Below are 27,779 nucleotides of genomic sequence, written 5' to 3' on the forward strand. Positions count from 1 at the left end.
TGGGGGAGGCAGTGTGTGTGTGTGGGGGGGGGGGGTCTCCTCCTGGGGGAGGCTGGCTGCCCGTAGGCGCTGAAGCCATCCCTGCACATCAGCAACAGAGAGATGACAACTGAGATGGGATTTGGGGTTCTGATCTCATCAGGTCTGGAGTTCTGATGATCTCATCAGTTCTGGAGTTCTGAGTTCAGACCCACTCCTCTCCCCCCAGCACGTCCTCTCCTCTAGCAAAGAGGATCCCCAATCAGGAAAAATGTCCCAAAATCTGAGATAGTTCAAGGATGCTATGTCAAAGATGAAAAACAATCCAAAGTAAACCTATAATCCACTGTGGATCAAAAACAGCTGTGTGATCTATACATAATGATTAATTAAAAAATGATACTTGTAATAGAAAAAACATCACAAAAAGCATCACTTAAAAAGATAAATGACAGAGAAACATGACGGAGCTCCCTTATCCAGCTGCCATACAGAGCAACTCTAGCACCACATGTACAGAGTGGTGATCAACAGCACTGCACACTTGCCTGGGCAACATAACAACAGTGTATATCAGTAGTTCCTTTTCTAGTCAGCAAACAAAGAGGGAAGAATATTCCAAACTGTGAACAGAACACTAACAGCATCAGTAGGAAAAAACCTCAATAAAATTAGCTCAAATTTATTAAATAAATAAAAATAAAATAAATAAATAAATAAAGTAACAAACAAGCTTCCCTGGATGTATGGAGTGTTGAAATATGTGTATTTAAATTGAATGTAGCATGGAACAAACCCTAAAAGGTAAACCTATACGTATGTGTGTGTGTGTGTGTGTGCGTGTGCGTGTGTGTGTGTCCCTCTTTCAGCGTGTCAGTGCATTTCTGGCAGCAGTCACGGTGTTCTTCATCAACATGGCCACTGTCATTGGCCCCACCCCTCCAGGCACGGGCGTGATGAAGCCCGCCTTCTCCTTCACCCCTAAAAGAGACACAACGACAGGGTGGTCACTGTCAATCATGCAACACCCATGGGAAAGGTTGGTGCTCAGAGTGACTGTAACTGTTTTTTATTATTATTATTATTATTATTATTATTATTGTATATAGTATTTGTTCTGTTGTTATTTGTGTATTTGTTTGAACTCGTCAACAATGTAAATGAGGGAAACCTCAGTGCTTTACGAGTATAAATAAAGGTTTGAAATTAAATTAAAGTGTAAAATTGTAGAGCCATGTGGTCCATCCACAAGAATGAGACTGGGGGTCAGCTCTAAATTAAAGCTGCATTCATTGATTTGATGTTAGCACTAGATGGTAAGAGTGTTAGCTATGTTAGCACTAGATGGGAAGGGATTTGTACTAAACAAATGGTCATAACGAATGGCCAGAGCCATATAAGCGCGGGAGGCGGAGCAAAGTCACAGTCCAGCTATTGACAACACAGGCAGAAATGCTGGAATAACAGCAGCCAGGCCACCGGTAGGGGTGAGTCACTGAAGTAGGACACTATTAGGACGCTATGGCTCAATGAAACAATCTGGTGGTTTTAATTAGTTTTGACAATGTGAATAAAATCAATTAATGCAGCTTTAAAGGAAGTGTTGAGTTCCAAACATACAGTAACAAAGACTGATGTGAGAAAATGATTCACATTTATTCACAGTGAGGTTCACAGCATGGGTGCGATCAGCTCAGTGAGTAGCCTAACCTAACCCTAACCTTGACCTAGTTAACTGGTTCATTAGCTGCATGTTGAAACATGACGTACTGTAGGCTATATTATACAAGCCTGTGTTTTATACTTTCCATAGAGGCAGCTATGGTAGTCTATCTAGTGCTGTCTATCTAGTTGGCTGTCAGACGAGTGGCTATTGGACAAGTGGTGGAGTAAGTTTCTCCTCTCTGCCGTATTAAACACATCGTAAACTGCAGGGGCGAGGCCTCTGAACTGAAGATATGTAGATGATATTTAAATGACCATTATTTTAGGCGGCACATTTATCAACGCCAGATCATTCATAGGCTGTGATTGGTGAGATGTGAACGGTTTCATGAACGTGAACGGTTTCACACGTGAACCCTGTCATAGTGCTCGGATCTGCGCTGGTTTCTATGTTCGATTGATAAACGAGGGCGCAGAGGGTTAGGGTTAGGGTTATGTGCTCTTCAATGAGAAGGGAATCTCAAAAATCCCACCACAGTAAACAATGTGATAGGACATCTCTCTCGACATGCCAGAGATTATTACCAGCCTGGTAACTAACGAGCTGTATGGGTTAGGGTTAGGGCTCTACATGGGTAACTAACGAGCTGTATGGGTTAGGGTTAGGGTTAAGGTTAGGGTTAGGGTTAGGGTTAGGGCTCTACATGGGCGTGCTCTGCAAGGGGGGTCTATATCCTCCCCTCTTAAATTCAATTCAATTCAAACTTTATTCAAGACATATGGGAGGTCAATAGCAGTGTCTTAAAGTATGACATCTGTGATGGGTGAGTGGCTGGTGTTCCTGGCCTGACATAGTTACGTGTTATTATTATTATAACTTATTATTATTATTACTATTAACATTATTATTATATTATATTATTATTATATTATTATATATTACCTTTGAAGCTTTCTGTTTTACATGTTTGTTTTCATGTGAAAAACTATACTAGAGCATGGCCTGTATTTCCTAAGGTCATGAATTTCATGAATTAATCTCCAGAATAAACTAAACTACATTTATTCTCATAATTTGAGATTATTTCTACAGTATGTCTTGTACAGTACGTGTATGTATTGACCTCTAAAATCGTGTATTTACATGTGTGCGCGTGTACCCTGACCACAGTCATTAGACTGGGTTTGTTGACTTTGATTTAATTGATTGATTTACCTTCAAAGTCCACATCACCCACGAGGCGGACTTTTCCTGTGGCGCGGTCTTGGACACGGTTGATTCCAACGTCAATGACCGCTGCCCCCTCTTTAATCATATCTGCCGTGATCAAACCCGGGACTCCTGGGAAAACAAGAACAAACACAACTCAGACGGAGATGTAAGACCAACCACAGTCTAAGTCTTCATGGGTCTTGTGAAACAGGCTGTTAACACTCTGCCAAAAAAAGACTGCACGACATATGACATCAGTATGTGTTCACCGCACTGACTGTCATATGCCATAACCATATCACCATCATCACAATCCACTCAATTACCCTAACCCTCACGTTTCAGAATTGAAGTGAAACATTGCAGACGTATCCAAGACAACACAATGACCGAAGCTAATTGTAAACATGCCTGTGAACATCCCTGGCTCATAACCCTAACCCTAACCCTAACCCTAACCCATGTTCACGCTGGAGGAAGCATGCAGACATATGTGCCGACCACTCTGCACACAACCAAGCACAGAACAAACTAGCTCACGTTCCTAACCTCAGTGCCATGCCAACCCAAACCACACCCTGACCCTAATATCCCACTAACCACAAATGCAGTTACATAGGCCTTACTTAGCCAAAGAGACAGATGGACAGACAGACAAACCGACCGTCCAACCGACAGACCAACAGACAAGGCAGGCACGCAGACAGACAGACAGGCAGGCAGACAGACAGACAGACAGACAGGCAGGCAGACAGGCAGGCAGACAGACAGACAGGCAGACAGACAGACAGACAGACAGGCAGACAGGCAGGCAGACAGGCAGACAGACAGACAGACAGACAGACAGACAGACAGACAGACAGACAGACAGACAGGCAGGCAGGCAGGCACGCAGACAGGCAGGCAGGCAGGCAGACAGACAGACAGACAGACAGACAGACAGACAGACAGACAGACAGGCAGACAGACAGACAGACAGACAGACAGACAGACAGGCACGCAGACAGGCAGGCAGGCAGGCAGGCAGGCAGGCAGGCAGGCAAGCAAAGAGTCACTGGATCATTTATCATTTATGGTAGATAATTGATGATAAGAAATTAAAATATCCAACATTTCACACACATTATGTCAGAGAACGCCATATTATGAGGGGGAAAATGAGAAAAGTAATCATGCTACTGTAAGCGTTGTCCTTACCTGCAGCTGCAATCACGATGTCAGCGAGCCTGGTCAGCTCCTTCAGCTGTTCTCTGGGAGTGCACCTGTGAGCGATGGTGACCGTGGCATCACCTGAGGGTCATGTGATTTACAACATGAATGGCTCAGACATCTTGGATTTTCAAAGATCTTTGTCATGACGGGTACCGTTGCACAATTACATCAGCAGACCCCAAGGAATGTGCACAGACGGAGCTGTGGGATACACGTGGCTCCACAGTTACCTAACCCTAACCCTATATACATCACACGTGGCTCCACAGTTACCTAACCCTAACCCTATATACATCACACATGGCTCAACAGTTACCTAACCTAACCCTAACCCTATATACATCACACATGGCTCAACAGTTACCTAACCCTAACCCTATATACATCACACATGGCTCAACAGTTACCTAACCCTAACCCTATTTACATCACACATGGCTCAACAGTTACCTAACCCTAACCCTATATACATCACACGTGGCTCCACAGTTACCTAACCCTAACCCTATATACATCACACATGGCTCAACAGTTACCTAACCCTAACCCTATATACATCACACATGGCTCCACAGTTACCTAACCCTAACCCTATATACATCACACATGGCTCAACAGTTACCTAACCCTAACCCTATATACATCACACATGGCTCAACAGTTACCTAACCCTAACCCTATATACATCACACATGGCTCAACAGTTACCTAACCCTAACTCTATATACATCACACATGGCTCAACAGTTACCTAACCCTAACCCTATATACATCACACGTGGCTCCACAGTTACCTAACCCTAACTCTATATACATCACACATGGCTCAACAGTTACCTAACCCTAACCCTATATACATCACACATGGCTCAACAGTTACCTAACCCTAACCCTATATACATCACACGTGGCTCCACAGTTACCTAACCCTAACCCTATATACATCACACATGGCTCAACAGTTACCTAACCCTATATACATCACACGTGGCTCCACAGTTACCTAACCCTAACCCTATATACATCACACATGGCTCAACAGTTACCTAACCCTAACCCTATATACATCACACATGGCTCAACAGTTACCTAACCCTAACCCTATATACATCACACATGGCTCAACAGTTACCTAACCCTAACCCTATATACATCACACATGGCTCAACAGTTACCTAACCCTAACCCTATATACATCACACGTGGCTCCACAGTTACCTAACCCTAACCCTATATACATCACACATGGCTCAACAGTTACCTAACCTAACCCTAACCCTATATACATCACACATGGCTCAACAGTTACCTAACCCTAACCCTATATACATCACACGTGGCTCAACAGTTACCTAACCCTAACCCTAACCCTATATACATCACACATGGCTCAACAGTTACCTAACCCTAACCCTATATACATCACACGTGGCTCCACAGTTACCTAACCCTAACTCTATATACATCACACATGGCTCAACAGTTACCTAACCCTAACCCTATATACATCACACATGGCTCAACAGTTACCTAACCCTAACCCTATATACATCACACATGGCTCAACAGTTACCTAACCCTATATACATCACACGTGGCTCCACAGTTACCTAACCCTAACCCTATATACATCACACATGGCTCAACAGTTACCTAACCCTAACCCTATATACATCACACATGGCTCAACAGTTACCTAACCCTAACCCTATATACATCACACATGGCTCAACAGTTACCTAACCCTATATACATCACACATGGCTCAACAGTTACCTAACCCTAACCCTATATACATCACACGTGGCTCAACAGTTACCTAACCCTAACCCTATATACATCACACATGGCTCAACAGTTACCTAACCCTAACCCTATACATCACACATGGATCAACAGTTACCTGGGAGCCACTTCAAAGGAATCCATCTACATTCCAGGTAGAATGTGACGAGCCTCTGACACTGCCGGCTTTATGCGCTCCTTTGGACTTTATTTATAACAACTGTTGAATTTCATTCATTCACTCTCAAAAAAAATTGTAATAAAATACACCATGCCATAGGCTACATGGAATTAAATCTAGTATGGACGAACACTGTGTACTTCCAGGGCCAGGACGGGTTTTTGTCGGAGCACAAGGTCTGGAAAATATCCTGGCCTGTCTAAATGTTTGGCTCCTAGACGGTGAACTGTACGCTGTCATCCAGTGCATGTGCCTTTCTTTAGGTGAGATTCAATTCCTATAGAGTCAATTTAAGGGCCTGGCGTAGGCGTCTAGCCCCAGGCAACGCATTCCAACGGCAGACAGGGGCCAAACAAACCCTCCCCAGCCCCTAAGTATGGCGGAATTCCATTCAAGTTGGTGTGTGTGTGTGTGTGTGTGTGTGTGTAGACCTGCATTGCCCTGACCGGATCACAGATTCCCATGGAGGAAGGAGGGATGGAGGGAGGGGAGGAAGAGAGGGATGGAGGGAGGGTGTCTAAGCTCTTGTGGAGAGCAGGAATGAAGGGCAAGTCATCGCACGGCGTCCTGATCGCATACCTGAAGCTGAGTGTGAGCACTAGCATGTACTACTTTGACACGACAAGACCAGAGCTTCTCGTTTGACCTTTGCACTAACAGGGATCTGGAGCATACTCAGCTTTCACATGTTCTTTTAGCATGTGTACACAATTCATCACTGGGCCACTTAGGATTCAAACCTGCTCTCAAATGGCCTAATAGATATAGTAAGTAAGTAAGGTTAATATAGGTCAAATCGTTTCCCCAATTTATGTACTCATCTACTGTATGGGTGTCCATGTGGAAGATTGACAGAGCCCTGACCTCAACCCCACCCAACACCTTTGGGATGAACTAGAACGGAGATTGCGAGCTAGGCTCTCTCGTCCAACATCAGTGTCTGACCTCACCAATGCTCTTCTGGATGAATGGGCAAAAAATCCCACAGACTCACTCCAACATCTTGTAGAAAGCCTTCCCAGAAGAGTGGAAGCTGTTATAGCTGAAAAGGGGGGATCAACTCAGGATCAACGGGGGGGGGCTCGCATCACACCACTAGGGCCCCTTGCCGATCTGGCACCCTAGGCGGCCGCCTACTTCGCCTATGCCACGGGCCAGCCCTGGCACTAATACTCATGTCCGCATGATTTGAGTGAGAGTGTGTGTGTTTGTGAGAGAGAGAGAGAGAGAGAGAGAGAGAGAGAGAGAGAGAGAGAGAGACAGACAGAGAGGGAGTGAGGGTGGGTGGGTTCCGAGTTCTGACTCATTTTTACCAGATAATGTAGGCCTAATAACACAAGTACTCAGCCTATGAAGTAAACCTGTGGTTTAAAACCACGCCTCTTTAATATCATGAATGATAACAACATTTACATAGAACATATATCCTCCTCAATAAATAAAAGCATTGAAAAACTAAGATGAAATTAAATTTGGAGTATACAAATAGCACATGAAGTGGACAACGCATCAGTGCTTCTTTACTTCTTTAATACAGTGTCTCTTGTCAGTAGTTGCTATGAACGTATTGGACAAGTGCCAACAAGTTGAAGAATTCCATTGAATTAGGGTTGCTACCATATTAACTCTGCAACAGATTTTTATTTTATAAAAAAAAAAAAAAAAGTTTTTTTTTTTTTTTTGTTTACATTTTTTTCATAACCGTGGTTAAAAAAACAATCGCGGTCAGAAAAAATAATCGCGGTTTGACGATTATGTAATAATCGTTACAGCCCTAATGAAGCCCTATACCACTAAAGCCGAGATTTTCTAAGTCACATTATCAGGCAATCCTAGTAGGTCGGAGGTCAACACTGCAGAGGCTGCTGGAACACTTGGAGCTCTGGTCAAACGAAGCATGTGACCCTAACCCTAACCCTAACCCTGCTGGAACACTTGGAGCTCTGGTCAAACGAAGCATGTGACCCTAACCCTAACCCTAACCCTGCTGGAACACTTGGAGCTCTGGTCAAACGAAGCATGTGACGGATCAAGTGTGTGATTATCCTTCCTGCATGCTGGCTACTGGTGTTGCCCTGCTGACAAGCTTGTCCCCCTAGCAAAGGATCTTTTTAACCTCAAGGTTTTATAAAAGGTTACTGTAAATAAGAATGTTATGAAATGCATGTTTGCCACGTACTTGAATATTCATGCCTTTTCTGCCATAGTTCTTCCAAGAGAGCTTGCCTAACAGCCAGCACATGCTATGATAAACTTCCAGCCGCGTCATAAATGGATTCTGATTTTAGATTTTATTTTGTCAAAAATGGTAACCTGTTTCAGGTAGTGGGACTGTCCTTCCCTGGCCGTTTGGAGGAAGCAGCAAGCTACCAAATGACCCGACATCCCTCATCAAACAGCGTTCTAGTCATCCCCTGACAAGGGCTCAGGATTGGTTGGTTCTTGAGGTCCCTGAAGACAAAACCGACCTGGGAAAAACTTTGTTTAGACCTTGTGCTCCTAGAACATGGAATGAGCTTCAAAAGATGTTCTAATTGGACGCCTTGGTCTCATTGGGCAAGTTCAGAGTAGAGGTGGGTGAGTTTGAGGGTCAGTGCATGCTGCTGTCAGCTTGAGTGTGTAAAGAGTTCTGATGTCAAATGTTTTTGTGTTGTTTGATCTTTTATGGTTTTATGATTTCAATTACTGTGAGAATGTTTGTAACGAGGCCTTGGTCTCAGTGGGTTCCCCAAATATATTTGAAAGGTTACATTAAAAAAATAAAAAAGAGAATTACAGGCATAGACTTTCTTCTGATCTTCTAAGCAGCTGGGATAATAATAAATAGTACTATGGGCCACGCACAGTTCAGCTGTAAGAGAACTACAATAAACATGCTTCCTGTTTCACTTGCAATAATGTTGTAATGTTGACCAGTAACATGACATGTATAGTACAGCCTAATGTTGACCAGTAACATGACATGTACTGTATAGTATAGGCTACTTACTGTGGACCAGTAACATGACATGTATAGTATAGGCTACTTACTGTGGACCAGTAACATGGCATGTATACCCTAATGTTGACCAGTAACATGGCATGTATACCCTAAGGTTGACCAGTAACATGGCATGTATACCCTAATGTTGACCAGTAACATGGCATGTATACCCTAATGTTGACCAGTAACTAACATGTATAGTACAGCCTAATGTTGACCAGTAACATGACATGTATAGTATAGGCTACTTACTGTGGACCAGTAACATGACATGTATACCCTAATGTTGACCAGTAACATGGCATGTATACCCTAATGTTGACCAGTAACATGGCATGTATACCCTAATGTTGACCAGTAACATGGCATGTATACCCTAATGATGACCGGTAACATGGCATGTATAGTATAGGCTACTTACTGTGGACCAGTAACATGACATGTATAGTATAGGCTACTTACTGTGGACCAGTAACATGACATGTATAGTATAGGCTACTTACTGTGGACCAGTAACATGACATGTATACCCTAATGTTGACCAGTAACATGGCATGTATACCCTAATGTTGACCAGTAACATGACATGTATACCCTAATGTTGACCAGTAACATGGCATGTGTAGTGTAGGCTACTTACTGTTAAAGACGCAATGAAATCAAACATGTATTTTTTCGATTGTGGATCACATCCTTGGTCATAGTGTGTACCTACTTAACAATATATGCCAAATATTTTTCAAATTTTCCATTTCGTTATAGTCTTATATCAAATCCTATTATTTTTTTCTTCCTTCTAAAACAAAATTTCCCGAATGCTTACGTCGGCAAAGCAAGAGCAAGGTCAACCAGTACTCTCACGACATCCACCCTTTAATTAACGCTGTCTATCGAATCGGTCTAAACGTCTGTCAAAATCTGTCAACGTTCCCCTATAGCCTCTTTGAGTCGGAAATACATCAAACTACGGAAGTCAGATGATCTCAAATGTCCGTTTCAGCTGGACTTTAAAGCCCCATTATGTAGCGGTCCAGTTCTGTGCACTTTAGCGGCCCCTAAAGGCCACTAGAGCCTCTCACATGCATTTGTTGACAACTGATAAGCTGAGGAAAACGGAGTCTGATAAGCTGAGGAAAATGGAGTCTGATAAGCTGAGGAAAATGGAGTCTGATAAGCTGAGGAAAACAGAGTCTGATAAGCTGAGGAAAACGGAGTCTGATAAGCTGAGGAAAACGGAGTCTGATAAGCTGAGGAAAACAGAGTCTGATAAGCTGAGGAAAACGGAGTCTGATAAGCTGAGGAAAACGGAGTCTGATAAGCTGAGGAAAACGGAGTCTGCTGGCAAATTGGAAGAGGAGAGCTAAAGGTAAAGCAGGACATTCATGCGAGAGAAAACCACGGCTCGCGGTCAAAAGTTATAGTGCAAATCCAGGCCGCCGGACCCCTCTGTGGGAATGGAAGAGGTGCTGTTCTCACTATAATAATCCAGCACACCAATAGATCGACTTTGAAACTGATATTTTAAGATGAAATCAACAACATAGTGGGGCTTTAAGGCTTAAATCACATCATATAATGTTACCCTTCTACTGCTGTCCTGCCTCCTCCGCAGCCTGGTAAATTCCATCGTGCAACTTTCCAAAACTCCACCCTCCTACTTCCTCCTATGACCATATATGGACAGATGGGCAGCTGGCACTGGTGCCGACATCCTCTCTCTCGCCCTGCGTCTCTCTGTTCCTCCTCTCTCCTAGGAAGCGTTGCGTCAGCGCCTGTTGTTTACTCATTGGGTGGAGTTTGTTAACGTTCCTTGTCTTTATTCATCACTTCCTCTTGTGATAAGGATATTTAGCAGGAATAGGAAAAGTCAGGATGGTGTAACATTACTGGACGAGGAGGACTATCAGGAAATTCCTGATATTGCTTGCTGCAATCTGAACCCCCTTCATTTGCTTTGTGTCTCACGCACGCACGCACACACACACACACACACACACACACACACACACACACACACACACACACACACACACACACACACACACACACACACACACACACACACACACTCCCTCCCGTCTTACCTCCAGGCCGTTCGTGGTGGCGGTCGGTGTGTAGCAGCATGGCGATGGGCATGCCCACATTCTTGGAGCGTCCGGCCACCAGCACATTCCTCCCCACGGTCTGGATGCCTGATAAGAGCCCAGATAAGAGCACAGATAAGAGTACAGATAAGAGTACAGATAAGAGCACAGATAAGAGTACAGATAAGAGTACAGATAAGAGCCCAGATAAGAGCACAGATAAGAGTACAGATAAGAGCACAGAGAAGAGCCCAGATAAGAGCCCAGATAAGAGCACAGATAAGAGCACAGATAAGAGCACAGATAAGAGCACAGATAAGAGTACAGATAAGAGCCCAGATAAGAGCACAGATAAGAGCACAGAGAAGAGCACAGATAAGAGTACAGATAAGAGCCCAGATAAGAGCACAGATAAGAGCACAGATAAGAGCACAGAGAAGAGCACAGATAAGAGCCCAGATAAGAGCACAGATAAGAGCACAGAGAAGAGCCCAGATAAGAGCACAGAGAAGAGCCCAGATAAGAGCCCAGATAAGAGCCCAGATAAGAGCACAGAGAAGAGCCCAGATAAGAGCACAGATAAGAGCACAGATAAGAGCACAGAGAAGAGCACAGATAAGAGCCCAGATATCTGGGGCCTATATCATGAGTCACTAGTTAGTCGGTTGGTGAATGGTTCCGACACAAAGGTTGAATAAACCAGACGGGTGACAAATTAAAGGAAAAACCTGGATAAATAACGTCATATTCACTGTCAGGGTTAACCACCCTAACCCTCACATCAAGGTCCACAATGGAAATAAGTCTGACACTTTGTTGTGCTATCCTTGACAATGTTTTAAATATTTTAATCTGTGATGTAATCATCTGTTGTCTTAAATTTCTATTGTTAAACAAAACTAAACTAAAAGTCAGTAGAGAAACATGCTTCCGTACAGGTGTATAGCATGATACAATTAAGCAATTAACATCCCATCATAGTCATGTATGATCAAGATGGCAACAAGGAAAATATATTAAATAATATAACTTTGAAAGAGGGTTCATTGAGGTTCTTTTCATATTAACGTTTTTGTTGTTAATGTTATTTTCATATTTTAATTCACTACTTACTTTCGAATAAATGCTTACATTTTAGACCAAACAAAAATATGATGAGCCTTTAAGCCGGCTCTATATATAGATCTAAACTAGAAAAGCCCACATCCACATCCACAGGCCTGTAGCTGAGCAGCCCACTCCACATCCACAGGCCTGTAGCTGAGCAGCCCACTCCACATCCACTGGCCTGTAGCTGAGCAGCCCACTCCACATCCACAGCCTGTAGCTGAGCAGGGTTAACCCTCCACATCCACAGTTCAATCTACTAACTCACCAGCATACGGGAGCTCAAGGCTCGCTGTGTGTCGACTCTTTCAGCACTGAGAGGAGAGTCTGGGCTAGGGTTAGCATCAGAAACGACTATAAAAACTGTAAACAAGCTTCTACTGCTCTTTTAACTCTCTACAACAGTGCTTTGCTGCTCTCCAGCCCAGATTGTACCCAGTGGCCCTGATATGCAATCCAGACGGGAATAAGGAGCAGGTGTGTGAGAGGAGCTCTTAAAGCCTGTTGATATTAGACTGATAGAAATTACATCAGCGCTTAAGGTCTTGATACCCACAGCAAACCCTGAGCATCGATACTTTGGTGAGTTTTGCCATTGTTTAGCCATTGTAGGCTGAACTTTAAATCACTATGCTGATTGTCCTGAAACAGGTCCTCTCCAGACCAAACAGGTCCTCTCCAGACCAAACAGGTCCTCTCCAGACCAAACAGGTCCTCTCCAGACCAAACAGGTCCTCTCCAGACCAAACAGGTCCTCTCCAGACCAAACAGGTCCTCTCCAGACCAATCTAGTCTGTACCACGATAAACTAGAGGGCTGGCAGAGGCCTGTAATCTCAAATGAAAGGCAGTCAGGACTCTGTAGGTCTGTATCCTCTCTTCTACTGCCCCCTTGTGGGAAATAACAAGTAGGTCACTTTAGAGGGAGTGTCACATTGCGCCAGGAAATAAAATGCTTATATTTTTGTGAATTATAGACAAATTATATTTGAAAATGATTAAATCCAGAAATAATAACAAGAGTATCTTCAAGAAGTAACAACACCTAATAATCTCAGAGCACACAAACAGTTAGTGTTGTACTGTACATCACTGGCCCACAGTTTATCTGAGTAAATAAGGCTTGTAGGTCGTCCTCTAGGTCGTCCTCTAGGTCGTCCTCTAGGTCGTTCTCTAGGTCGTCCTCTAGGTCGTTCTCTAGGTCGTCCTCTAGGTCGTTCTCTAGGTCGTCCTCTAGGTCGTCCTCTAGGTCGTTCTCTAGGTCGTTCTCTAGGTCGTCCTCTAGGTCGTTCTCTAGGTCGTCCTGTAGTTCGTTCTCTAGGTCATTCTGTAGGTCGTCCTCTAGGTCGTCCTCTAGGTCGTCCTCTAGGTCGTCCTCTAGGTCGTTCTCTAGGTCGTTCTCTAGGTCGTTCTCTAGGTCGTTCTCTAGGTCGTCCTCTAGGTCGTTCTCTAGGTCGTTCTCTAGGTCGTTCTCTAGGTCGTTCTCTAGGTCGTCCTCGGACGAGGCCTCCATCGGCGCTTCCAGTCGTCCTGATCTGCCGTCCATCTGACAGCTCGCCGGGACTTTCCGCTCCTGCAGGGTCCATGTTTATTAGTCCATGTTTATTAGTGTGAGACGCCCTAACATACGGATAGATATGGGCCTGTCGTTTTTTGGAACATGTGACTAACTTCTCCACTCCCCTTGCCTCAAACGGCCCCAAGATAAGATGAGCAAACATGGGGTGACATGGGAAATCCTCAGTCTCTGACCTGCTCTTCTGATGATCTCACACACGGCGGCGGGGGTAGCAGGCACCATGGACCTCTGATCCAGGCACAGCTTCCCGATGTTCACAATATGGAAGCCGTCCACATCCTTCTCTGGGGCGATGGCGTTACACACAGCGCGCTCGTTGATGTGCCCTGGGAGGAGAGAGGAGCCGTGTTCATTTCATCATGGGAAATCATTTCGTTAAGGAGAGCACAGACCTCCGCCCGTGAATGCAGTTCGTGGCTCTGTGCACCCGCATGTGCGTGTGAGCAGGACCTGTTTCATTAGGTTGAGAGCTCTATGCCAGTCCAAACCCTAACCCTAACCCTAACCCAGTCCAAACCCCATGTCTGTGTGACGTTCCCATGTTGAGATATGGCTGTTTCAACCCCCCCACCCGTCAAGCTGTTTACCTAGTAGAGGTAGTATTTACCTGGTAGAGGAAGTGTTTACCTGGTAGAGGAAGTGTTTACCTGGTAGAGGAAGTGTTTACCTGGTAGAGGAAGTGTTTACCTGGTAGAGGTACAGTAGTGTTTACCTGGTAGAGGTAGTTGGACTAGTAGGCCGCTAACCTTCCAGTCTCGATTCATCTTGTCTATCAGGTCCAACAGCTCCTCCTGGGAGACAGTGCTGGGCCGCGCCACGGTGTCACTGGAGATACCTAAACAGGCCCACACACACACACATTATGTAACCTATTGTACTGTGCCTGAATATGTATGTGTCTGTGTGTGTGTGTGTGTGTGTGCGTGCAAGAAAGCGTGTGTGAAATATACAGTACTGGCCAAACTGATCTCATTCCTGTGTATGCGACCTGTGAATGTGTGTACTGTGTGTGTGTGAGAGAGAGAGATATTAGGTGTGGGAATCGGTAGTGATCTCACAATTCGATTTGATTTAGATTATTGGCGATTTCAAATTGATTATCGCCGATTCGATTTTGATTGAAAATTCTATAACATTTCCACCATTTGACTGCAGTAACCCATTAAATACAAGGGTCCTGTAATGGTTGGGGAAACACTGAAATACCCATTAAATACAGTAACCCGTTAAATACAGTAGCCCATTAAATACAGGGGTCCTGTAATGATAGGGGAAAGGCTGAAATACATCCCAAGCACAAAAATATAGTGAAAACAGGATAAAATCTGAAAATACAATTTTGCAAAAAATACAAATTGTGACTCAATCTTTAATAGTCAAGAATAGAACTGTGTTTCATACATTATTAAATGTTTTTCACTACTACCCCTATGAGATATAGGCTGGATCCCATTTCTAATTTTTACGCATACACCTACCGCTTCCCCCTCGGAACAATGTCAAGGGCTAGTGGGTTGAATCTTCCCCTATGAAATGGGACACCCCTTCAAGACCGATGCGTCATCAGTGGGTCCTCTAGTCTAATCTGCCGGTCTGACCGGAGCGGTAACAAGTGCAGCAGCTTCGAGTGTGACTCATGCTGTCAAAAGGGAGAAATGAGACAGGGAAATGTGGGAGACTGTGGGACTGTGATGCACAAACCAGCCTTAAAACAATGTAGGACAATAAAGACATATCAGCCATATTGATTTTTCATTAGGCTATGCTTGTTATAAAGAAAAGGTCTATAATTGAGACATGAAACGGAAATAATATGATGGTTATCATAGTGTTTGAATCTTTATTGATCTAATGAAGAAAATAGGCTACATTTGTGCTTTCGTCATCTTGATACCTAGCTAGCTCCGAAAATGTCAAGAGCAAATTTTCTAATTGGCTCCATCTTGATAAATTGACCACAGATTTGAAGTTTAACAAGTACATTACACAAAAATAACTTAAAACGACATTCTGTGATACAACAGCAGCAGTATTTTGTAAATGTGTGGTGTTCTTTGGTTGCTTGCTCATAGCCCTTGGTTTGAAGTGTGGGTCTGAGCCCTTACCCCCCTCGAGGATTGGGATGACCCTACCTACTAAGTGTTAGGGGCAAGGGGTAGGCCCAAGGGGTGAATGGGGATTCAGCCATACTATCCAAACTCTTCTCATCCTTGTGTATGTGACCTGTGTGTGTGTGTGTGTGTGTGTGTGTGTGTGTGACCTGTGTGTGTGTGTGTGTGTGTGTGGGTGTGTGTGTGTGGGGGGGGGGGGCTGGCCTAGTATAGCAGCTGCTCTGGTCTTGTTCCTGACGTAGGTCCGACTAGCAGGGTCGTCCCCCACCAACACCACTCCCAGGTGGGGTCTCATGTTGCCCTGGGCAACCAAGTCCTCCACCTCCCGATGGATCTCTCTGTGGATCTGGCGGGCGAGCTCCGTCCCCGAGACCACCACAGCTGCATGTCTGCACACACACACACACACACACACACACACACACATACACACACACACGCTCAGTCTCCGTCCCAGAGACCACAACAGCTGCATGTCTGCACACACACACACGCACACACACACACACACACACACGCTCAGTCTCCGTCCCAGAGACCACCACAGCTGCATGTCTGCACACACACACACACACATACACACACACACACACACACACACACACACACACACACGCTCAGTCTCCGTCCCAGAGACCACCACAGCTGCATGTCTGCACACACACACACACACACACACACACACACACACACACACACACACACACACACACACACACACATACACACATACACACACACACGCTCAGTCTCCGTCCCAGAGACAACCACAGATTATCTATTGACAATAGTGACAATTTGTGAAATAATGTGCTGTGTTGTCCTGTAGGCTAAACATAACTGCAGCATTTATGCCTTAACGTGCATTGAGGGATCGGGCCATTTACATTTACACTAGCAAATATCCAAATAGCCAATAGCCTAGCAAGTGGGAGACACGGATTATCTTTGGCCACCTGCGCGTTGTCAATCCTCTCCATTCACTTCCATCTCCTCGTCAAACTCACCTCGTTTAACGTGACAGCGATGCTCTCCGCTGACAGTAGTCAACTACAACGAATTGTTATGCAACCTCAACGCGTTTATTTACAACATGCCTTATCAGTCTGAAAGTCGTGATATTTCTGTAAACTACACCTGCTACTGTACGCTATCGCTAGATAGATGCCAATCACACCGTCTAACCCTAACCCCACCGGCTCCCCGGTATCCTGACTGAATGGGATGGACCCTAACCCTAACCCTGTTACCTGATCCTGACTGACTGTGTTACCTGATCCCCTCCCCGGTATCCTGACTGACTGTGTTGACTAACCCTAACCCTGTTACCTGATCCCCGCTGGGTGGAAATGTCTCTCGCTTTTTCTGTGCATCCGCAATTTGGTACGACAGCAAGGATGGCACGATAAACCGTTACATACTCTGAAGGAGGAGCGTAGCGGTGACACAGAGGCCGCCATGTTGCTTGTTGTGTGTGTGTGTGTGTGTGTGTGTGTGCGTGCGTGTGTGTGTGTGTGTGTGTGTGTGTGTGTGTGTGTGTGTGTGTGTGTGACAGTAGAGGGGGCAGAGCGCGCGAGTATAGACCGTGTCAGTAGCCCCTCCCCGTTTGTTTTGGGGGAGAGTTTCACCACATTAGCATGGCATTGTTAAAGGTATAATATGTAATATGTGGATTATTTCCCCCATCTAGTGTCTAAAGATAAGAACTGCAATAACACAACATATTGGTTGCCAAAATGCGAGAGAATGCACTGTTTCAGTCATACTGTGATAAGACCTTCACTCAGAGAGGAACATTACACTATAATCAGTAATCACAATCAAGTATTTCAGAGTGCCATGTAATAAGTTACGTTAGATGCTGTAGTGTGGAGATAACGTTAGGTCTGGCTATGCAGATTCCAAGAAAGATAACGATAGCTAGTTAGCTAGCTTACTGGTCTAGTAGAAAAGTAGCCATGTCACCATGCGACTTTATCCCATGAAACTCCATAAACTTCGTCCAACGCGCAAACGCTGGCCCGATATTTATCCGACTTTTGCTCCTTCTTCGGTCACTGAGCTTTTGAGATTCGTATTGCACAGTTCGCCGGGACTCAGGCAGAGATGCAGGACGATGAAACTTGGCCATTTTACCAAACATTTAGCTGAAAAGAGTGAGCGGAAGTGGACGGACCCCCTCTAGTTAAACAGACTAGCAAAACCTAATAACTTGATAACGTTATTAGAGTTCTATGCATAAATCAATCTCCCAAAATATATTGATCAAGCAAAACATGGGCTTTGTATTCATTGTTGATGTAATGAATCAGAAATTAAACGTAGCTACAAGCGTAACATTTTATGTGTAGCCTAATAGTCGAGTGTCAGCTCTTATGTGTGACAACAGAATACTTTGTGGTTAGCCTACGGTTAAAAGTGATAAAACCATCTAGCTGTAGGGTAGGCCTAGGCTAGTAGCCGACGGTATGACAGTGGCGCGTTGCACTTACCCAGGATGTTTTGCTTGATCAATAAAACATTTTGGGTGATTGATTTATGAATATAACTTATAGCTTTAGCTACTTTGCTTAGCTAGCGAGCTCCTATGAACTTGTTGCTAGCTTTAGTTAGTCTGCTTAGCTGTCTAGCTACTAGGTTGCTGTTATGAACTTGTCTAAATATGTAGCTAACGTTAGCTAGTGGAAGGGGCTAAGTTAACACCCACTCTGAGGCGACATCACAAAAACTGTAAATGTATAAAACCAGACGTTTGGTGATAACAATTTTGCTTATTTGTAGCTGAAAGTGTCCTCTAAACAATTCCAGTTTTCAAATCTAGCGGCGTTGTGTCGGTTTTAAACTGGATTGCTAATTTTGACAATAGCGCTACAATTTGGAAACCTGGAGGGGGGCTGCGTTAACTCCCATTCCACCAACTCCTGTATACAGTAACGTTGGTACAGTAATATGGAATTCTCATACAATGACGAGGCATCGCCAAGCTATATTTTCAGGGCGACACTTCACATAATACATAGTGATGATTTGTGGTTGTTTTTATATAACTAAATATGCACATAAGCTGAAAATACGAAGTTAGGTTCTATGATATGTAATTGTAGAACAGTCGGTTAAGCTAGATCTTGGACTAAATGTTCATTATGTCGTAAGTATTCGCAGATCGCGGAACAGATCGTGTAACAAGTTTGTCCAAGTGTCTTGCCATACATGATGATGGACCAGGCACACATGCACAGATGCTATTGGAAGCGATCGGGCAGCTGGAACCGATCGGGTACTGACAAGCCTTCGTTCTCCACGCCGTAGCGCAGCGACGCAGACCGCAACAACTGCCCGCTTTTCAAAAATCTTAGAAATAGGTTAAGCTATTATTTGACCCAGGCAGCCAAAATGGTTTGGCCCGATAATGGCCCAAATCCGGCAGGCCAGAAGAACTAACTCGGCACAGATCTGGCAAGAATGACGCCCCAGAATCGGCCCAAGTACACTGGCCCATATCCGTCTGCCGAAACTGAACCAGCATCTGACTTAACAATGCCGTTATTGTGGGTCCCTCAATAAACCCGTCTGTGTCTGGGAAAACATGAGATTCAGATTGTACGACACTCAAAATACAATATATACATTTAATTTAAAAAGCAAAATGTGCCAATTCTCGGCCGCAATCGGCCCAAGTCCACACACCCAAAACCTAGCCAGATTTGGCATCCATTATTGGGGCAGATCCGGCTCAGTTTAGGTCAGCCGCTGCCAGAACATAGCCAAGTGCACCGACACTTGGCCGGAACCGGCCCGATTCGGCTGGCTACCTCGGAAGTAATGAGTTCTCATATAGGTTCTTATTATTTGAGATTCAAGATCTTGAAAAGTGCTGAATGTGAATATCATAGAATGTGTCCATTATAATGTCCTTGCTATTCTTTGTGTGAAAATGGTGTGATACACCATATTATTATGTTTTTTATCTTTGCATATGGGCTGCTGTTGTGTTCAAGACACCTTGGAACTTGGAAAGAAGAACTCTGACTTGTTAACAAGCACATATTGTGCATTGAAGACCACTGCATCCTGAACATTATGGAGTGGAAAGGCACTCACCATTATGCGTGTGAGTGCGCTTTGCATTAAGAGACAATGGTTGTCCAGATAAATACCCGGGTCCTAATGGGAGCACTAATAGCTCAGAAAATGTGCAAATCTGGTGGAGAGGCAGGCTTGGATCGCTCTCCCTCTGCCCGGCGCTTGGCAGAGTCCCCACAGCCCCACTCGGACACTTAAGAAGAGGAGGGTGCAGCTCCCTGCACAGAGGGTCATGAGGGCTCTCGCTTCGGCCTCGGAACAAGCGTGGCTGACTGGCACTGCTGCTCTTCCCTGCGGCGAAGATGCTCAGAAGATAGCGCCAGAACATCACAGAAAAGTCCATCCTCAGACACCGGTACATTAACCAGGGCTAGCCTCCTAGCTGTGAGTGAGAAACAGAGATGTCTCTGGGCCACCATCACCAAAGCCGAAGGCCCAGTCCAAATGTTCACCCTTACGGACTCACAGACTTTGAGGCGCACTCCCGCTAAGTGCGTAACTTATCCGCTGCAGAGCGCGAGCCAACCGGGTAGCTTTTCAACGCGATGCAGCCAGTGTGAACAGTCAAATTGATTAACATGGGTACCGAAAGGAAACGGGCTGCGCTTTGCGCCAGTCTGAACCCACCGTGAGTCAGGTGAGCGATGGCGGTGGAGGCAATCTCGTCTACCTCGCTTCGCTCTAGGGCATCCCACCCTGTGGTCATGCGAGCTAGCAAGACAGAGAGGATCCTGATGGCCGCAGCCTGGCTAGCAAAGACTGGTTAGCCAGGAGGGTGGAATGCCAATCCTTGGCCATTGGAAGCAGCAGCTTCTTGATTGACTGAAGATTTTCAAATTGAGATACCGTTGGATTCCTTGGCTCAAGCAAAGTTCAACGTAGCCTTGTTTCGCCAGACACAATTCACAAAAATGCAAAGGGTCTGGAAACTCACAGTTGCTTTCCAATTCCTAAGGGGTGTTACCAACGAGCGTACAGTAGATCAAAATGCCTCTGGATGCAATTGGATAGACCTACAACCAATCAGCGAAAATGCCTCTACGGCATCTATGCCTCTATCTTATTAAACCCACCCCATGTTAGATAAACGGTTGTGATTGGCATAAACAAATTTCTGTTCTAGCGGATTCTGTTAGAATGGTTGGATAGCCAGACTGATCTGCAGAATGAAATGGAATGTGAGCTAACGGGCTAGCACGCAAAGACACATGCAAACAGACGTGTACAATACACACAAGCCTTAAGCAGACATGAGCACGGATATTTAGACAGATAGATACTTAAATAACTTCCGTAAGGGGAAATGTTGCGTTTCAGCAGTGGAAACCTAAAGCAAAGGTTGAAAATGCAGATACAGAAGATGCATCGCAATAAGCATAAAACGAAGAAGAACAAGGACTACATCCAGACGTACAGCATTTATACACAAGTTTAAGTTCAGGTTCAAAAAGGTTTATTTATCATATGTACGGGATACTCCTACTCCTCACATAGACGGTCAATAATAAATAAAACAAAGTCCAAGCCATGCCAAGCACGTAAAAGTATTCGGATTGCGATACATTTAACAGGAGAGCATAGACTAGTAAAATTATACCCTGTACATGACGTCTTGGAAAAGCACATTTATCATAGTTTTTCCAACACATTTATGGGTGCCCCGTTGACTTCCATTGTAGCCCAGTGAGAGCCTGCAGAAAAACTGTAGCTAGCTCAATACTGGAACGATCAGTGAAATTATGTCCACTATGATGAGGTTATTAGAGTCGGGGTGTGCTCATGACATTAAATTCCCTCCAAAATGAAATGAATGTGACCCCCTCACCTTGGTGTGCGAGCTGAGACCCAGTGCAGTGTGAGAATGTGGGCAGTGCAGTGAGTCAAGGTGCGGGAGTGGTGATATTGGGCCTTTAGACATCCCTGATGAAAAAACACAACCCAAACCAGCTAAACCTGTACAGTACCTTCGTGCATTTTTTACATTGCTGAATGTTTTGCCTGTAAGAACACAATCAGTATAGAGAATGTATTTCTTTTACTGGCTTGTTTCATTCATAATCAAGACAGAGGGAGGGGAAGGTGTTGGTAGTGCATGGCAGGTGGTCTATATGGAGAGGAATGTGCTGGTAGTGCATGGCAGGTGGTCTATATGGAGAGGAAGGTGTTGGTAGTGCATGGCAGGTGGTCTATATGGAGAGGAAGGTGTTGGTAGTGCATGGCAGGTGGTCTATATGGAGAGGAAGGTGTTGGTAGTGCATGGCAGGTGGTCTATATGGAGAGGAATGTGCTGGTAGTGCATGGCAGGTGGTCTATATGGAGAGGAATGTGCTGGTAGTGCATGGCAGGTGGTCTATATGGAGAGGAAGGTGTTGGTAGTGCATGGCAGGTGGTCTATGGAGAGGAAGGTGTTGGTAGTGCATGGCAGGTGGTCTATATGGAGAGAAAGGTGCTGGTAGTGCATGGCAGGTGGTCTATATGGAGAGGAAGGTGTTGGTAGTGCATGGCAGGTGGTCTATATGGAGAGGAAGGTGTTGGTAGTGCATGGCAGGTGGTCTATATGGAGAGGAAGGTGTTGGTAGTGCATGGCAGGTGGTCTATATGGAGAGGAAGGTGTTGGTAGTGCATGGCAGGTGGTCTATATGGAGAGGAAGGTGTTGGTAGTGCATGGCAGGTGGTCTATATGGAGAGGAAGGTGTTGGTAGTGCATGGCAGGTGGTCTATATGGAGAGGAAGGTGTTGGTAGTGCATGGCAGGTGGTCTATATGGAGAGGAAGGTGTTGGTAGTGCATGTCAGGTGGTCTATATGGAGAGGAAGGTGTTGGTAGTGCATGGCAGGTGGTCTATGGAGAGGAAGGTGTTGGTAGTGCATGGCAGGTGGTCTATATGGAGAGGAAGGTGTTGGTAGTGCATGGCAGGTGGTCTATATGGAGAGGAAGGTGTTGGTAGTGCATGGCAGGTGGTCTATGGAGAGGAAGGTGTTGGTAGTGCATGGCAGGTGGTCTATATGGAGAGGAAGGTGCTGGTAGTGCATGGCAGGTGGTCTATATGGAGAGGAAGGTGTTGGTAGTGCATGGCAGGTGGTATATATGGAGAGGAAGGTGTTGGTAGTGCATGGCAGGTGGTATATATGGAGAGGAAGGTGTTGGTAGTCCACTGAACCATTATATATCTTAACTGGCCCAGTAGAATATAATTTAATGGGGCCCAAAATTCTGGTCGACTCCTGCATGTCAGTGTATTGCAGTCTGAAGTGAACAATGTGTATCGTTGTGGAATAAACCAAAGTGGTTGAGGTTTTGAGAGGCCCTAGGCATGTGGTCCGGTTTGCTATTGTAAGGTTTGTGTGGGTGACGGGGTGTTTGGCCTCTACTGTCAGCGGGTAACAAAACAGGCCGCACCCCATGGACGAGCCTGGGCATGTCTGCCTGTGCATGGGAGGATCACAGTGTTTGTGACCCAGGGATGGGCCATAGAGCAAACATGCGATTTAAAACAAAACATGTGGAACATTTCAGTTAGGTTAGGTTAGGTAAAGGTTTACTTGAGAATTTAGATTTTCAAAACCAAATGCATGATAAAATGATATCCTATAGACAAATGTGTAATTGTGTCAGCAAGCTTATTCATTCCAGCCTGTACTTAGTCCCAAAAGTCTGTCAATCATAAACTTACATCCATCAACATACTGTACTTCCGAAGTAGTAGAAATAAGAGGATTGATTTAAAAGTCAGAATTATCTAATAATATCTAATGTTGTCAAATAACGAATATGTTTACATACACTTATTAACAGAATTGTAGAGGCCTACAAGAGATATGCTATAAATGTGTCTCTTGTCCCCACGATGTGATAGCCATCACATTTGACGTTTGTGCAGTAGCCTAAGTAGCTGGCATGCTCCTAACAAACCGTGACAGAGTGTACAGATGCCCGAACACGGAGAATTCACTTTCCTATAACTGTAAGTGGACTGTGATATTTGTTACAGGCTCGTCAAGAGAGTGGCGGGTACAGTGCGCGTGGGGTAGCCTACAGGGTGATGACTCCAAAGACAGGCTGCTGCACGTATGGCACCACACAAGGAGAGGACTTGTTATGGCTTCTGGTTAGAAAGTTGTATGGCATTTTGAAACTGGCATTAGGACAGGGTGTGGGATAACATTCCATATGTTTATTATTATTATCATTATCAATATCATTATTATTATTATTGTTATTATTATTAGGCCTATTGTGATCATTTATGTAGCCTATGTATTTCTTTATTTATTTAACAGCCGTATAGTTTCCCCCTCACACCATGTCTTCAGCATTTGACTGACACTGGACAAATCATGAGGAATTTTGATATGCTACATCAAGCTTTACTAAGGGATAACTTGATATGCTACATCAAGCTTTACTAAGGGATAACTTGATATGCTACATCAAGCTTTACTAAGGGATAACTAGCTTTACTAAGGGATAACTAGCTTTACTAAGGGATAACTAGCTTTACTAAGGGATAACTCTACTAAGGGATAACTCTACTAAGGGATAACTCTACTAAGGGATAACTAGCTTTACTAAGGGATAACTAGCTTTACTAAGGGATAACTCTACTAAGGGATAACTCTACTAAGGGATAACTCTACTAAGGGATAACTAGCTTTACTAAGGGATAACTAGCTTTACTAAGGGATAACTCTACTAAGGGATAACTCTACTAAGGGATAACTCTACTAAGGGATAACTAGCTTTACTAAGGGATAACTAGCTTTACTAAGGGATAACTCTACTAAGGGATAACTCTACTAAGGGATAACTCTACTAAGGGATAACTCTACTAAGGGATAACTCTACTAAGGGATAACTCTACTAAGGGATAACTAGCTTTACTAAGGGATAACTCTACTAAGGGATAACTCTACTAAGGGATAACTCTACTAAGGGATAACTAGCTTTACTAAGGGATAACTAGCTTTACTAAGGGATAACTCTACTAAGGGATAACTAGCTTTACTAAGGGATAACTCTACTAAGGGATAACTCTACTAAGGGATAACTCTACTAAGGGATAACTAGCTTTACTAAGGGATAACTCTACTAAGGGATAACTCTACTAAGGGATAACTCTACTAAGGGATAACTCTACTAAGGGATAACTCTACTAAGGGATAACTACTAAGGGATAACTCTACTAAGGGATAACTCTACTAAGGGATAACTCTACTAAGGGATAACTCAGTTCAGAGGAGCAGCGCGACCTCCCCTCCTCTCTCGCGCTGTTACATAACACCGATACGCCTAACATGGGCGCACGTGGCCTGACATATGACATGTATTTAACTTAATGATGGAGATAAAGATATGATATTCGGCGTTTATATCATGTTAAGTTCTTGACAGAGGTCGGGAACATAAAGTTGGTTACCGAAGTCATCTATCCAAAATAGGACATTCTTTTGTTCTGGGGAAATGGGCATTCGTTCATAGCCTACTGGATCCTATTCGATCCAAATATTACAAAGAATGTCTAGTAGCATAGATACATCAACATGTCTAGTAGCCTTGCTTACATAACCCTAACCCTTACTACATGAATGTGCACCACGGACACGAGACCACACCGCTCACCACGTGAGGTAGCCTAGGGTGTAGGCTACGAGATTCATCTTTGGTGTGGCTGTGAGCCCAAGCCTGCTGTGGCTGTGGGGAAAACCTACCCCTTGTGTGAGGGCTCTCTCTCTCTTTCTGACTCTCACACCCCTTGCGTGAGGGGTCAGTGTGTCTGTGTGTGTGTCTGTGTGTCTGTCTGTCTCTCACCGAACCAACACCCCGCCCGAGCCGACCCACAGCTCACACATGCGTCTCTCTCCCTCCCTCGCTACGCACACGCGTTGCCCCTCCTCATCCCGAGCTGTCATCCTGAGCCCCACTGATCCTTAAAGCGCCCGGATGAACCAGACATTAAGGGCAGCCCTAGCTGTTTGATTCGGTCGTGTTGTGGGGTGAGTGTCGGAATCTTCTTATTATCCACAGACCCACTTGAACCCAGCAGACCCACTTTAACCCAGCAGCGCACAGCCGCCTCGGAGGTCTGGGAAGGGGGTCGAGCGTGGGGAGAAAGGAACGAGGCGTATTTTGGTGTCCTATTTCGCTCCGGTAAGTGGGCTACTATTCCTTACTATTCCTGTTGTAAAATGCTGCTCTATCCTAGACGAATATCAGTTGATTATTATTATGTATTTGTTGCTGTTAGAATGTTTTCCAAATGTTTTGCTCATAGGCTAGAATTACACTGCGAATAAAACTAGCCACAAGAGAAGGCCTGGTAAGTCTTCCCATTAAACATTGTTTTTAGCCAATTATAACACATAACAGGCTAAAAGTCGTATAGCCTAACTGACACTGGGGAACAAAATATCAGCAACAGTGTTTAAAGTTAGACGATCAGGAAACCCTAAGCAGACAGATGTAACAACATAGGCTCCTGCACGTGTGCGTGTTTAGTTGGACTAGATTTGTCCCTGGAGATTTATGCACCATTCTAAACCCACGGAACAAGACTGCTAATGCTTATTTTAAAATGGTATACTCCTTATCAAAGTAAACAAAGGCGATGTCGAGGCACTGTTTGAACAGGCAACGGTGTCGTTATTTATTTACCCGGAATTGAAAGAGTCAAGCGACTCGGTTCGCAATATTTGTAACGAGCTTCGGTTCCTCCGCGCTGGTGAACTGAGCATGCGCAGTAGAGTGCTGCCCCAGTGTGTCAGTGTCAGCGCTGTCGCCCATTCAAGCCAAAGCCATGTCTCCCAGTAGGGTATGCTCGTTGACGTGACATTTCATGGATGGTCTCTTATCGTTCGTTCGGCTACACACGGGGAAATGTAGAACGATGCGTCTTGGTAGACAAATTATGCGAACAAGGTATTGACTCTCAGTACCTGATTTGTTTGCGTGACAGATAATGAATGAAGCAAGCCAAGCCAGTTCAGAGAAATTTGTTTGAATTTGTTGTGCCCGTCTAGCCTGAGGCTTTGCATAGGCCTAACCATCTGGGAACTCTCCGCTGGAAACTGTTTGGAAAAGGGCAGGCACTTTCAAAACTAATACTGGATGAACCATCGGAAAAATATATCAGAAAAGGTCTATAACTTCAACCGCCCCTCTGCCATAAACCCGCCCCTCTCTGTCATAAACCCGCCCCTCTCTGTCATAAACCCGCCCCTCTCTGTCATAAACCCGCCCCTCTCTGTCATAAACCCGCCCCTCTCTGTCATAAACCCGCCCCTCTCAGTCATAAACCCGCCCAGCGTAGCTGTTTGTATTTCAAGTTCCTCAGAACCAACGCTGATTGGTGAGATCGTTTTCGGATCGGGTTCAAATTGTTCTCTATCCAGAGTATCCAGACTGATTTGGCATAACTGGTTAGTGACCAGTCTTCTATGTACTAGTGGCTAGACTGTATAGTGACTAGTCTATCAGTCCTCTATGTATAGTGACTAGTCTACCAGTCCTCTATGTACTAGTGACTAGTCTATCAGTCCTCTATGTACTAGTGACTAGTCTACCAGTCCTCTATGTACTAGTGACTAGTCTATCAGTCCTCTATGTACTAGTGACTAGTCTACCAGTCCTCTATGTAGGCCTACTAGTGACTAGTCTACCAGTCCTCTATGTACTAGTGACTAGTCTATCAGTCCTCTATGTACTAGTGACTAGTCTACCAGTCCTCTATGTACTAGTGACTAGTCTACCAGTCCTCTATGTATAGTGACTAGTCTACCAGTCCTCTATGTACTAGTGACTAG

At 44.6% G+C, this 27,779-nt stretch overlaps 2 protein-coding genes across 3 annotated transcripts in view; one reads left to right on the forward strand and one right to left on the reverse strand.

Annotated features, from left to right (window-relative positions):
* Window positions 1-741: 741 nt before the first annotated feature.
* On the reverse strand, window positions 742-17,358 carry LOC311310847 (bifunctional methylenetetrahydrofolate dehydrogenase/cyclohydrolase 2, mitochondrial-like; the record flags this gene model as incomplete). The annotated part of the gene is made up of 8 exons (XM_084440424.1): window positions 742-960; window positions 2,861-2,986; window positions 4,055-4,147; window positions 11,103-11,210; window positions 13,961-14,113; window positions 14,500-14,622; window positions 16,094-16,287; window positions 17,228-17,358. The coding sequence occupies 8 exons, from the start codon at window positions 17,356-17,358 to the stop codon at window positions 845-847; spliced, it is 1,044 nt and encodes a 347-aa protein (XP_084296550.1). The 3' UTR covers window positions 742-844.
* Window positions 17,359-25,849: 8,491 nt separating this feature from the next.
* slc20a2 (solute carrier family 20 member 2) overlaps window positions 25,850-27,779 on the forward strand; it is a 64,879-nt gene continuing 62,949 nt past the window's right edge. For both annotated transcript variants that reach the window (XM_084439786.1, XM_084439785.1), the window contains exon 1: window positions 25,850-26,127. The gene's annotated coding sequence lies outside the window, so the exon portion shown is untranslated. The remainder of the gene's footprint in view (window positions 26,128-27,779) is intronic.

This window comes from Borostomias antarcticus (assembly GCF_949987555.1).
Source record: "Borostomias antarcticus genome assembly, chromosome: 6".
NCBI classification, from domain to species: Eukaryota; Metazoa; Chordata; class Actinopteri; order Stomiiformes; family Stomiidae; genus Borostomias; species Borostomias antarcticus.